The 13,971-nt window shown below is 38.6% G+C and overlaps 1 protein-coding gene across 11 annotated transcripts in view; it reads right to left on the reverse strand.

Moving 5' to 3' along the window:
- Nucleotides 1–302: 302 nt before the first annotated feature.
- Nucleotides 303–13,971, reverse strand: part of FMR1 (fragile X messenger ribonucleoprotein 1) — a 38,055-nt gene continuing 24,386 nt past the window's right edge. For 2 of the 11 annotated variants that reach the window (XM_005905900.2, XM_070366395.1), the window contains 8 exons: nucleotides 12,361–12,470; nucleotides 11,545–11,679; nucleotides 10,978–11,040; nucleotides 8,301–8,387; nucleotides 5,732–5,927; nucleotides 4,010–4,192; nucleotides 3,229–3,311; nucleotides 303–674 (listed from right to left, as the gene is read on the reverse strand). In XM_005905900.2, the coding sequence (XP_005905962.1) occupies nucleotides 513–674; nucleotides 3,229–3,311; nucleotides 4,010–4,192; nucleotides 5,732–5,927; nucleotides 8,301–8,387; nucleotides 10,978–11,040; nucleotides 11,545–11,679; nucleotides 12,361–12,470 (1,019 nt within the window). In that variant the 3' untranslated portion in view covers nucleotides 303–512. The other 9 variants (XM_070366392.1, XM_070366390.1, XM_070366391.1 and 6 more) reach the window with 9 other exon arrangements.

Here is a 13,971-nt window from a genome sequence, read left to right on the forward strand (position 1 = left end):
GTCACATCACACACATCTCAGGGTCCACTAAAATACTGGAAAAGTGGACCAAAACATAAACTGACACAGGACATGAAATGCCATAGTATTTTACGGACTTCTATATGAGATTGAAAATAGAAGTCTAACATGATTACCATAAATGCTATTATTCAGAAAAACTGAAATATACCAGTGAGTTATCACCCAATGCAGGGTAAACGGTCCAAATTAACAAAGAATATCACTGCGTGGTATTTAAAAAATAAACCAAATGAAAATCCTGTCCTGAAGTGCTAAGTATACTTAATTATTTAAAAGTAATGTTTCAAAAATTTTAAGACCTCATTTTGTGCAAATTCGAAAATTGCTGCTTATGGCCAATGTGAAAAAAGCAAAATTCTTAACGGAATTGTTCATTTCATGCCCTGTGCCACCTTGCCTACTATTTGTCTTTGGCCTAACAAAGTTTTCTAATATGGAATAAGAATTATGGAAATGGTATAGGGGATATCACTCCAGAATTATGCAGTTTAGGGTACTCCATTGACAAGTGGTTGCTGGCCATCCACGGTGTCTGGCTTTTCCTTCCTCTGGTTACGATCTTTACCCGTGCGCAGCCGATTACCTTCACTGGAGGTATTCTGTAATGTTTTAGTGTGGACACTCCTTTCATTATTGCAGTCAACTCTGATCTAAAACAAGTTATAGTTGTTATATACAAAGACCATATTCTGTTGTAATCTGTAATTGGCCTGACAAGAAATTTAAGCCCAAAGTGTATATTCCACATGTTAAAAGGGATTTGAATAGAAGAAGTGTGAGAAATTAAGGTCAGGTAGGAGCTTTATTTGGCTTATGATTCTAAAACACTCTTCTTCTGTAACTGGAACACCTTGGTCATCTCACTGCATCCAAAGTTAGATAAAAACTCACAATCCTACTGTGTCTTCTTCTAAGTAGAACAAAACAATGAGAAACAAATAGTTAAAATGAACTCCCATTACGGATTGCAAAATATATATGCAAAATATACAGGTCTGTTCAAAAAAATGGTTTATTCTTCAAAGATATGAAACCCAGGAGGAGAGAGACAAATTATTGTCTTCCTATTCTGATGTTACCAGAGCAATAACTTAACTCACTTATTAACTAGCCTTTAGTTGACATCTTCATTTCTATCATAAGTATGATTAACTTTTTCTACAGTAAGGGCTCCCTTTGTCTTACAATATGTGTGTGTGTATATAAATATACACATATACTGTATATACTCATAAATATACACACACACTATATATCCTCATATGAACACTGGTTTCTAGTAGCTTGTATTACAGTAAGGCAAGTCAGAGGATCATACAACTTAAACTCTGAAGAATAAGAATAGTACAGGGAAATTTGAAGACACTAATGTGTGGGACTGGAATCCCAGGAAGAGGACAGAGTCGAGTATGATTTAAAAAATAATATTCTGAGATTTATATAATATTTTAAGTGCCAGCATTGAACACTTAAAATACTGCTAATGCAATTGTAGATGCTGTACAAAAGAAAGATAATGTTGACACACAGGCCTAAAACAATTAATAAAAGTACTGATATGCTTCAAGTACAAATGGGACTACCTATAGCCCCAAAATGGTGCACTCGAATTTCAAAGTGTGTTTAATTGTTGGTCCTGGGTGAGTGTTTTAACTGTTTGGTTGTCAAGAGGGGAATTATAAAACTGGTACATAAACACCTTACATTTGTGTAAAACACATGTGTACATAATTTCATCAATCTCTAGGTCTAAGATCTTTTCTGTGATGATCCTTAAGCACCAGCTAATAGTTAACACCTACTTACAAATGCTAGGACTTCCCTGGTGGCTCAGACGGTAAAGCGTCTGTCTACAATGTGAGAGACTTGGATTCAATCCCTGGGTTGGGAAGATTCCCTGGAGACGGAAATGGCAACTCACTCCAGTACTTCTTGCCTTGAAAATCCCATGGACGGAGGAGCTTGGTGCAGGCTACTACCCATGGGGTCACAAAGAGTCGGGCATGACTCAGCGACTTCAATTTCTTTCTTTCTTTCTACAAATGCTATGAATTCTAAGGAATATTCTGTCATGAAGTTTCTGCTCTTAAAATTTATGTCTCACTAATTTTAGGTACTGGTCCCAAACCAATCCATAGTCATGAAAGGACCCCCAACTACTTGGATTAAGTCCTCAGAGTTAAAGCAGCAGCCGAAGAGATCATGTGTTCTGGGAATGAGGTACCAGGGTTCAAATATCACTCTGCTGCTGCTGCTAAGTCGCTTCAGTCGTGTCCGACTCTGTGCGACCCCATAGACGGCAGCCCACCAGGCTCCGCCCATCCCTGGGATTCTCCAGGCAAGAACACTGGAGTGGGTTGCCATTTCCTTCTTCAATGCATGAAAGTGAAAGGTGAAAGTGAAGTCCCTCAGTCGTGTCTGACTCTTAGTGACCCCATGGACCAGCCTACCAGGCTCCTCCATCCATGGGATTTTCCAGGCAAGAGTACTGGAGTGGGGTGCCACTGCCTTCTCCGAAATATCACTCTAGTGTATGCTAACTATGTGACTCAATCTTTCTAAACTTCAGTTTACTCATCTATAAAAGAGTAATAAAACTTCTTACCTCAGGGTACTGTTCAAACATTAAGTGAGATACAATACACCCAGCCAAGGTACCTGGCCGTGCTTGGGGGCTCATTTTAAAATTATGTTAACAATGTGTTCAGCACAGGTGCTGGCCACATGAGATGGGTTCTCAGGGAAGAGGCTGGCTTTAAATAGGCAGCTGACTGATTCAGCATGTACTAGCCGAGTGTCATCAGCCCTGTCTATTGTGAGCTAGATACCTTCTTTTTCTTACTTTCCAGTCAGAGAACACCCTATCCTTGCAACTCTGGTGAGGAGGGATGTGGGTTCCACAGGGCTTATGCAAGTCTCTCTCAGTACATTCCTGGATGTTTCTTTCCTTGGAGAATGGGGGTAGGGAGGACCACCTATGTGGTACTGAAGTCATAATGTGGTTGTCAAAATCTTTACAAATACTGAGACTGCACATTCTCTAGAGAAATCTTTGTATACTTGTCATAAAGGACTAAAATTGACCACAAATGTAATGTTGAAAAGAAAGTATTTCACAAATACCTATATAGTATAGCAAATTCACATAAATCTCAAACTTCTGTAACTGGCACAATTTAGATGAAAAGAGGCACAAAGGTTTACCTGGAGGGATCCATCTGCTGTTCTTCCTTTAGCCTCTCTTGGATTACGTGGACGATTATCTGTTCGGGAGTGATCGTCGTTTCCTAGAGGGACATTTTTAAAAGGTTCAATGGTCACTGATTCTGACATGCCTATTGGAGAGTTCTTTGTTCCCACATCCTCAATTTATTTAGACCAATCACAGAATCTAAAATATAATCAACAACCTAGCAATTTTAGTTACACACTGTCTAATAATCTAGCATCCAGGTGGCACTAGTGGCAAAGAACCTGCCTGCCAATGCAGGAGACATAAGAGACCTGAGTTCTATCCCTGCATCAGGAAGATCCCCTGGATAAGGAAATGGCTACCCACTCTAGTACTCTTGTCTGGAGAAGCCCATGGACAAAGGAGCCTGGTGGGTTACAGTCCACAGGGCTGCAAAGAGCTGGACATGACTAAAGCGGCTTAGTGCACAGCAGCACACGTTACAGAAAACATTTCTAAGCCATTACAGTCCTACATCAACTGTGTGATATGTCAACCTGAACTAATGATTAGATATGATGTTTAGAGTACCCAAAGAAGCTGAACTAGTTATCAGGGGTTATTCATATGTTTGTAAATTGTAAGGAAGCCTGTCTGATATTGCTAATTACATGAGCCTTTCTTATGGTGACCAGTACAAAATGGGAGAAATGGGGGCTTGATAGTATGTCACTTAATCACCTAGCTTTTTCATAGAACTTCAGACAGTTGTTACAATTCAGCTTCATTTCTTAAATGAAAAACCCTCCGTACCTTTGAAGCTGCCTCCACGTCCTCTTCCTCCTTGTCCTCTTCCTCCGCCGCCACGCCGCCGCCCGTCTCCTCTGCGCAGGAAGTTCTCCCTCTCTTCCTCTGTTGGAGCTAATGACCAATCACTGAGTTCATCTCTGTGGTCAGATTCTGTTTCAGAAGCATTTGATGCTTCAGAATTAGTTCCTATCGAGAGTTAAAAGTTATATACCATTGTCCGACTTAAAAAAATGTTAGGTTAACAGAAACTTCCAGAGACGTTTCTGGGGGTAATCCATTACACTTCCTAATTTATAAGCCCACCAAAGAGTATATTATCACCTTCCATTTTGTAAAACAAATTATCTTAAGTTTAAAATGAAGGTTTTCATGATATTTGAGGTCATTTTTGTTTCAAACATTTTTGGTTCTCATTAAAAAAAAGGAATTCTATTAGCCATCTAAGTTCAAACCTGAGTATGCCACATCATTAAACAGCTGTGCTCCTTTAAACATCTGTGCTCTTTGGAGGAAAAGTTGCCTACAACAATTAAATGCAATACCTTGATAAACAAAACTTCTAGAAAGAAAGTTCCTTTTAACAAGGTTTGGCCCAGGGACAAAGGGGAATGCACAAATTTTGGTCATCTTAGAGAGAGTGGCAAAGGTGGCCATTGTGGCTACTATCTCAGGGAATGGTCTCTTGTGGGATCAGGGACTGGACCTCGATGAATGGGGATATGCTTGTCTGATGCTTGGTCCACAACCTTCCCTCCCACTCCCACAGGAATAACTGATCATTAGAAAGAATTTACTGTAGTGAACTTATTATGCCTGAGTGGGTGGGTTAATGACACAGGGGATGGGAGATGGGAAAAGAACTTCCTGGTGAGAGGGGACCTTCCAAAGCATCAAGAACAGACAGTTGGGAAAGGGATGAGGGCTCAGGTTCAAGGTTGGCCTTAGGAGTAGGTAGCTCTCTCCCCCACTCCAGAACATCAACTCTACTACCTCTCTCTTCCTCTGTTGGAGCTAATGAGAAATTATAGCTTCACCATTATAGCTTCATTCCTGTGGATCTTGAAGGCTTTTCCATCTTACTGAGTTCCTTTTTGAAACGCAAATATTTGTGAGATGGATTATACCTTATACCATCATTAGCCAGTTACATAGTAGATACACAGTTGAGCAAGACAGTAGGCACGGGCAGTGGGACAGCGTTCAGTGAAAGGTACTGGGAGAGAAGAAAGAAGCACTGAGCAAAGAGCTGGGGAGGCAAAGAGAAGCTTCGCCTACTTCTTGACTTTGCCTAGGGCTGACTTTGGCCATGCCACTCAAAATCACCTTATGAGCCACAGGATGCAGACCCCTGATTTACACAGTCCATCCAGCAAGTATGACCAGCACATGCCTGACAAAACATGAGCCACAGTACACAAATGAAAAAATGTTTTGGCTATATAGTAATAAAATCAGGAAAGGCCTTAGGAAAAGCATTAGCATACAAGGGCTTAAGCAGATTTATCCCCAGTCACACTGTGGACAGAACTCACACCTGCCCTGTGAACTCTATGGGTTATTATCAGGTTTTTCACTCTATGTGTCTTGCAACACAATTTGACCCACTGTGAATTGGAAACCATGTAGTGAGAAATTGTTATAATGGAGTTCTAATGAATATTAGAGATTAGCAGCTATTAAGTCTAGGAACAGATAAAGTTACTGAGTAAAATGCTTAGTTTGTACCTGAAGTATATCCAGGACCGCGTCTGCCGTGCCCCCTATTTCTGTAAGGTCTACTACCTCGACCCAGTCCTTGACCATCATCAGTCACATAGCCTTTTTCCTTATCTGTACGATTTGGTGGTGGTCTAGAACTAGCTCCAATCTGTCGCAACTGCTCATCAATTTGTAATCTCTCCAAACGCAACTGGTCTACTTCCTATTTAAAATATACAAGATAACAGTAAAAATAATTTGACATTTTACTTAACAAAACCTTTCTCCTTTTCATCAGATAAAAAGTATACTGGAAATATTTCAATTTCAGCTCTAAGTTTATAGTAAACACTGTTACACAGAATTATCAGGAAATCGAACGGTCTCCTTAAAAAGAAAATTACTATAGGTAACGTATTATTGATGTCTAGAATTAAGAGATATAACAAAAATACTCAGCATTAAAATTATACTGACAGAATTTAAAGTTATTTAATTTGGCAATATTATCCAATAGATCTGCTAAGGCACAAATATGGTAGTTTGGGGACTTCTTGATAATAGGTTATTGAATAAAACAACTCTAAAATGTATGAATACAGATAAATGACATTTAAGACTTAACCAGCTAAGCTTAAAAATCACACATTGTAAATAATCTTAATTAATAAAACACTGAATGTGGGCCATCTTCTACTTTCAAAGAACAGGAACTATCTAACAGTTAACCCAAAAAGTTGGATATCATGCCTTGAAAACCTCTTAAAGACTACAACTCTGCTAAAACAAGTATGATGAACAGTATAAAGTTAATTGATCAAAATATATACCTGGGGTCCACTAATAGACCCTCACACACAATGCTTCCAATATGCTAGGTTCTGTCAAAACCAGATGATGTCTCAGTTCTAACCCTTCTCCTTCCAATTTATTCATAAACATCGATTTACTAGCTGCAGGGAACTGGATCCACAACTAGAGTAGTGGTTGGGTGTCTCAGTCAAGCAGAGTCAATCATAGGGACTGTCCACATGAACAGTCACTGGGGAAGCCCCTGTAAAGCTAAGTTCTTAAAATCTTAGTATAGCAGTTTCAGGAAAAGGGCAGGTAAGGATCTAGATGAGTGCCATCTGTGCTCTGAACCAGACATTGTTTTACAAAGGACTTAATTAAAGGAGAGACTGCCGCTGAGTGAGTGGCTTACTCCAAAAGTACAGTTATAGCTCATGGAATGGGTGGATCTTGCAAAACAGAATGGTAGTCCAGGTTATCCCATGGGGGCAAAGCAGTCATCACTTGGTGAGAGACGCCAAGCCCACTCAAGGGAAGATCTGGTGATGGGAAGCATGGCAACAGGACAGCTGCTAATAATCCAAAAAGATATTCAATTGTGAAGAATAAATCAAAAGATCTAAAGAACACTGGTTAAAAGAACAAGGGACTGACATAATGCAACCTTAAATTTCCAGGTCTTCAACATTATTTAAGCTAAGAATAGGAAGAAAAACACATACAACAGATTACACGTAAGACACACTTTAAAACAAAAGTGAATAAGCAAATCAATGGGGTATCCTACCCACACAAACCTTGCTGGATGAAACCTCTCCATTTTCAATTATTAATTGACCACCATAAGAAGGATAAGAAGTGCCTAGCTATTATGTTTTTCTTCCTTATTTACATGTAACTATAAATTGCTTCATTTTATTTAAGAAGTCAGCAGAAAAATTCTTAACAGGATAGCCTCATAAATACAACAGAAAGTTGGATTACTTTAAAAATAATATTTAGTACCCGTTACAGTATGTTTCTGATACATGTGGATACAAAGATGGAATTATAAAAGTGACATTGGTAAAATTCTATTTTGTTGAATTACAGAACAGTTGACCAAAATAAATTTTAAAAAACACCTAGTCTAGGGAGGTGATTTGCCTACAGACACAGAGCTGGTCATGGCAGAAGACTACCATCAAGTGCTGGACTGCCAATCCACTGCTTTTACTGGTATGCCCTGCAGCCTCCTGGTTCCTGCTTTCCAGATTCTAAGCTGGAGTAGGCACAGTGGTACAAATACCAACTAAAATGAGCATTTATACAAGGAGACATAAATTGCTTCTAGTTTGTAAAACGGAGTATAGAGAAAATTATGAAGGGTACACATTTAAACAGAGGACTTCATGAAACTCTGGGCTATTCCTGATAAATGACATAAAGGGGACAACAAAGCAAGTGTTACAGACATAAAATTTGGCCTGGAAAAAACTCTCAAGGGCTAGAAAGGATCAATGGGATGAAAAGGATTTTAGACAGGATTGTCTAAAGTGGATATGAGGGTTTAACAGAAGAATAATGGGAAATAGGGAAATTTCTTCAGAATGGGGATACTGATTCTTTAAATGATGGAAAACTGACTTGTGTTTTCAGAAAGAACACAATAAGCTAAACAAAATGAGTTTTTTTGTTTTATCTTTTATAGGTCTTTCATTATCATGTACAGGCTAGAAGAAATCTTAATTGTGTTAAGATTTACTATGGAGTATTTCTATTTTAGCGCAAAAAGATTCAAAGTTAAAGTTCTTCCTGTTCTCACCTTTAAATAGTTCAGATGATAATCCAAAAGAACAGTGGCATTAGCGATGCTGTCTTTTGTTCCCACAAAAACAAATGGTACCATACCCTGAAATAGAAATGACAACAATAATCTTATAAAATTAATGATGAATTACAATCTGAAATATGCAAATAATGACTAAATCCCTAGCACAGGATCTGACAAACGGTAGGTACAGAAAAGTTTGTTGAAAATATGAAATGCATAAAAACAAGAGTAGTTAGTATGTTTTACACATCTCCTGTGTATAAGGACAGATCAACATAGCAACCATTAAATGCATCAGGGTTACTACGATTTAAACACTATTAAATGCTGGCAAGCTTATAAATTATGTAACTCAAAATTATACAAGTTTGAAAATAAGACACATAAACAAAATGAGTACTTTAAAATACTCTTATTAAATTACTACAGGTTTTATTTAGACAAAATTCCAAATTAAAATTAGATACTAGGGCACAAAAATAAAAACTAAATCAACTTTGCTAACCAAGTCAACAGAGTACAAATAAGAGACAAACAAAAAGAGTTAGGCTAAATTAATGTGCACTTAGTAATTATTCTGTGAGAGGGGGGAAACTGGGCATATTCATGAACATAAAATTTAACATTTCAATATAATGTACTCTGAACATTGTAAAGGACTGAACCATTAAGAAAGTTTGATCTCCCTATGATACAACTTTAAGGATAGATTTTTTGAAAAACAAGTATACTAAAAATGTGTACTTCTAGCTCATCAGTAGAAATGAGGGGGAAAAAAATTGTTTCTTGCGGCAAGTTATAGGGAAGCCTAGGCCAGTTCTGTCGGAGAAGGCAATGGCACCAGTACTCCAGTACTTTTGTACTCTTGCACTCCAGTACTCTTGCCTGGAAAATCCCATGGACGGAGGAACCTGGTGGGCTGCAGGCCATGGGGTCGCTGAGGGTCGGACACGACTGAGCGACTTCACTTTCACTTTTCACTTTCATGCATTGGAGAAGGAAATGGCAACCCACTCCAGTGTTCTTGCCTGGAGAATCCCAGGGACAGGGGAGCCTGGTGGGCTGCCGTCTGTGGGGTCGCACAGAGTCACACACGACCGAAGCGACTTAGCAGCAGCAGCAGCAGGCCAGTTCTGTAAACTAACAGCTGGCAATTATGACCTTCAAAGCTGAGAATAATTCAGTATTTCACTACTGATGAAATTCTCATGGTTACTGATAGTCACAAGTGACTAAAGAAAAGTACACAGTAGTTTTGATGTAGATATATTAGAATTTTCTAGGTGAAAGAAGCCAAGAAACTTAGCAAGTATCACTCTTTTAAAAAGAGCATTTGTTCAATAGGTGTTGGTACTGCTAGGCTGCTTTTGTTTGCTTGCACTCAGTATATAGCACCTTAAACGTATGTGGGGTTGGAATAGGTTTTTTTCTTTTTCCTTCCACATGAACATGGCTGTTCAGAGGGTACAAGACTGAATAATTAGGAAATATTGCTTGCAAACTGGCATCCGTCTGGTAGGCAAGTCATTGCTTCCTAGTAACTAGAACCACCTGAAGAATCAGGTGCCACTGAAAACGTATGGGCTTCTTTTTTTCACCGAATGAACTATGGAATTAATCAGGCCTATGACCCAGATCTTTTTTTGTCAAAAACATTTTTGACTGTTGAGTTTTTTTCCCCAACTGACTTTCTTACAAAGCAGTTAACCATATTATTTTCCAAAATGCCCTATGATGAAATGCTATGCCCTGCTCCTTGGATCACATACTATCAAAATAAGCTTTAATGCCACAGATTTAGCTGATCAACTTTGAAGCAAATAGTGAAAAGCAAAATTATCTTTCAACATTTCCAAACTGATGATGTACCCAAGTGCCACTCTATTAAGCACAGCACTAGTGGACCAGAATAGTTAAGACAAAGAAAGGCAAGAGCAGAACAGTGACCTTCAATGTAGATACCAGGAAAAAGTGATTCCCTGATCTGGGATGAGAACTGGACTCCCCCGCACAGAGGAATGTCCAATCCACTTGCAGTTACATTTCTCTTTATAAAATGCTATTTTCGCTTTTAATCTCTTGTTACTCATAACTTTTCTTCCCATCAACAGTTCATACAGGCCAGATGAGGCGGCATGCCCTCAAGAAACTAACAATGTAAGGATAAAACAAGTAAACATCTATGTGCTAAGTGCTACAGACAGGGATGACCACATCAGATTATCAAAGGGGGGAAAGGCTCTTGAGCTCAGGGGGAGGGACCTGATGGCAAGTACACAAGGAAAGAGGCACATGGAATAAGCCCACAGCAAGGTGGCAAGCTGGAGAAAACAGAGGGCTTCTGGCAGAGGAAGCATATGCATGTATCTAGGAGCAACAAGCAGTAGACAGCAGTGTTTGGACAACTCTAAGTATGGCTCAAGCCTCTCTCCAGTGCAAGGAAGAGGAGTGGTAAGAGATGATATTGGTCAGGTGGCTGTGAAAAAAAGGCCTTGTAAGCAACAGGAAGGAGTATCAGCTTTCTCCCCAGGGCAATGGAGCAAAAAAACCCACAGACACACCTCCACCATGCCCCAATTCTGATGATCATTTGAAAGTCTTTCTTAACAAGGGGAATAAACATTAAAATATAAAATTAAAATGTATTTTTCAAGGAATGGTTTCCTACCTGCCAAGCCTTGAGTTCAGGTTTCTGGGATTCCCCTGCTACAATGGATGAAACCACTAACACCTAAAGCAGTATAAGGAATGCAAGTGATGTCATTAACTATAACAAATGATACACAGAAGCCTGAACGCAGGACTTTCACTGTAGGACTTCTAAATTCGTTTCTAAACAATTCGGTTAGTTCAAATATTGAAAGTCAGTTTAAAAATATGGCTTTAGGTAACAATTTATGCATCTAACAGAAGGTACATTTGGATATATTATAACCTGCAAAATTTCAAGAGCTAGAGCATGAAAAAATGAAAGTCCACCCTCAAAAGAAAAATGTGACCACTAAATGCAACCCCATATTTTATGTTTACAGCATAAGATTTGTCACTGTGAATAAACTGAAAAGTAATTATCTCATTGGTCTGTAATATCTTGTTAGCTGGCAATCAGATCTGAAACAGATATAGCATGAATAGCCTATAAGCCTAACCAGACAACATACCCAAAACAACAACTGTGACATTTGGGGCAAAGAAATTACTTACAGTATAATTCCAAGTGACAATTATTTCTTACCCTCTGGACTTTTGTGCTGTTAGGTTGTGAAAAGTGAGTGCTGTTTTCCTTTATATCTGTATGTTTTTTATCTTCTGAGGGAATAGGTCCAACCCTTGAGTTACTGGAAGGTAGGGAATTTGGTGGCATCATTTCCTTGGTGAAAAACACAAAACATAAAAGAGGAAAAAAAGGATCCATTTTAAAAATTTTACTTAGCACCATTATTGTATCAATGATCATCTTTTTTAAGAACAGAAACTATTATAGACAGTTTTGGTAAACAAACTTAGAGAATGCTAAAACTGTGCAATAAAAATGCACACAGATTGCAGTTAAAAGAACCTTTCACAAAAGCAAAGACTAGACAACATATGAAAATTATGGCAATTTGGAAGGATTTTATTTTAAACAGTATCATTGTATAGAAGAGCACGCCCTCACCTCCTCCATCCCAAATACTTCAAAAAATGTAAGGCAATACAAACACAAACATACAAACTAAAAAAGCCAAAAGATGAAAGCCAAAAACCTAATTAGTGTCCCAATTTTGTCTCTACCAGTAACTTAAGTGATTTGAAGTGTGCTTCAGATTTTGTTTTTACATTTGTGATGGCCCATGCTAAAAATCTAGAAATAAGACTTAAGGAGTTAAAGGGACTAATACACAATCACAGCATCAGAGACTAGAAAGAGGCCGTCATCTATAACTCCAATTAGCTGGCATGCCTGACAGAGGTTTTACATTCACATTATGTGCATATTAGAGGCCTCTAAGTTACTGTGTCAAATAAAAGACTTTATTAGACAAACCAGAAACATGCACTAGAAACATACCTCTTCTTGTGGAACATTTTTCTCATTTTCAGCCTCAATTCTCACCCTCACAACTCCTGACTTGTCCACAATCTCTTGAATCAGTTTTCCATTTTTTCCTATTACTTTGCCTAAGTTAAAAAATGAATAATTCATGTTTGGTTTTAAAATCACACACCTCAAACCAGTAAGCACACCCTACTGTAAACTATAACATTTTATATATGTATAAAATTTGAATTGTATCTCAAAACCAAAACAGAGACTTTTTTTCAAAAACAAACAAACAAACACAGTTTTTCATTCTATGAAGTCATCACAGTTCAAACTCCTTTGGTCTGGTATGAATTGAGTCATAACTTGTGAACTGTCAGGATAATTTTGCATTTTTAAGGCAGTTCAAAATATGCTCTTATTTGGCATACAAGGGCACACTTTAAATGTTCAGATAGAGTGGTGTGTATCCTTCTTTCTGCAAAGCTCTATAAAAAGAATTAACGAAAAGGATAAATAATAGAAAATACAATTGCTTATTTCACAATTTCAATCCTATCTGTATCTGATTTACACCTGCTTCTTTGCCCATGGCAAATATTTTTAGAATTTTATACGGCACATTTATAAGACACTCTGAAAGCGGCATAAGCAGCTATGCTGCTGCTGCTGCTTAGTCGCTCAGTTGTGTCCGACTCTTTGGGACCCCATGGACTGTAGCCCGCCAGGCTCCTCTGTCCATGGGATTCTCCAGGCAAGAGTACTGGAGGGGGTAGCCATCCTTCCTCCAGGGGGATCTTCCCAACCCAGGGATCGAACCCTGATGTCCTGCATTGCAGGCATATTCTTTGCCATCTGAGCCACCAGGGAAGCCCATAAGCAGCTATACATTCATCTAGAAGTACACATTCTTCAGGCCAATGTGTTAGTGGACTACTACTCTTGTGCGTGACTCACAAATTAAACTAGTATGCTAGAAGGTGATTAGTTACAGAATAAAAGATTAAGAAATCACACTTTAGCTTAAAACCACAATGAAAAAGTTTAAAACCAGTTCCAGATTAAGTTTTATCGTATCATCTGTTAAAACTCTGAAGACTTCAAACACCAGCAATGGAGAGGCACTCAAATCTCTCTCACTTTAAAAAATTTAATCATATACCTAGCTGGGAAATGACTGCTTTCAGAGCCAGCAAAACAAGACATTCCAAATACTAAAAACAACTGATTGTAGAAATCTACATACGAATTACATCCAATTGCAAGGGCACTTCCAGGTACTTAAAGCAAGCTGAGCTGGCCATGCCCATAAATGGGTTTGCCCCACTACTTCATCTAAGGTAGGGATGGGGATCCTAAAGAATTCCTAAATGAAATCCTAAAGGATATCAACCCTGAATATTCATTGGAAGGACTGAAGTTCTAAAACTTTGGCCACCTGATGCAAAGAACCCACTCACTGGAAGATATCCTGATTCTGGGAAAGATCAAGGGGGAGACAGAGGATGAGATGGTTGGATGGCATCACTGACTCAGTGGACATGTTGTTTAGTTGTTCAGTCATGTCTGACTCTTTCCGAGCCCATGAATTGCAGCTTGCCAGCCTTCCCTGTCCTTTACCACCTCCCAGAGCTTGCT

The sequence above is a fragment of the Bos mutus genome, chromosome X (assembly GCF_027580195.1).
Source record: "Bos mutus isolate GX-2022 chromosome X, NWIPB_WYAK_1.1, whole genome shotgun sequence".
NCBI lineage: Eukaryota > Metazoa > Chordata > Mammalia > Artiodactyla > Bovidae > Bos > Bos mutus.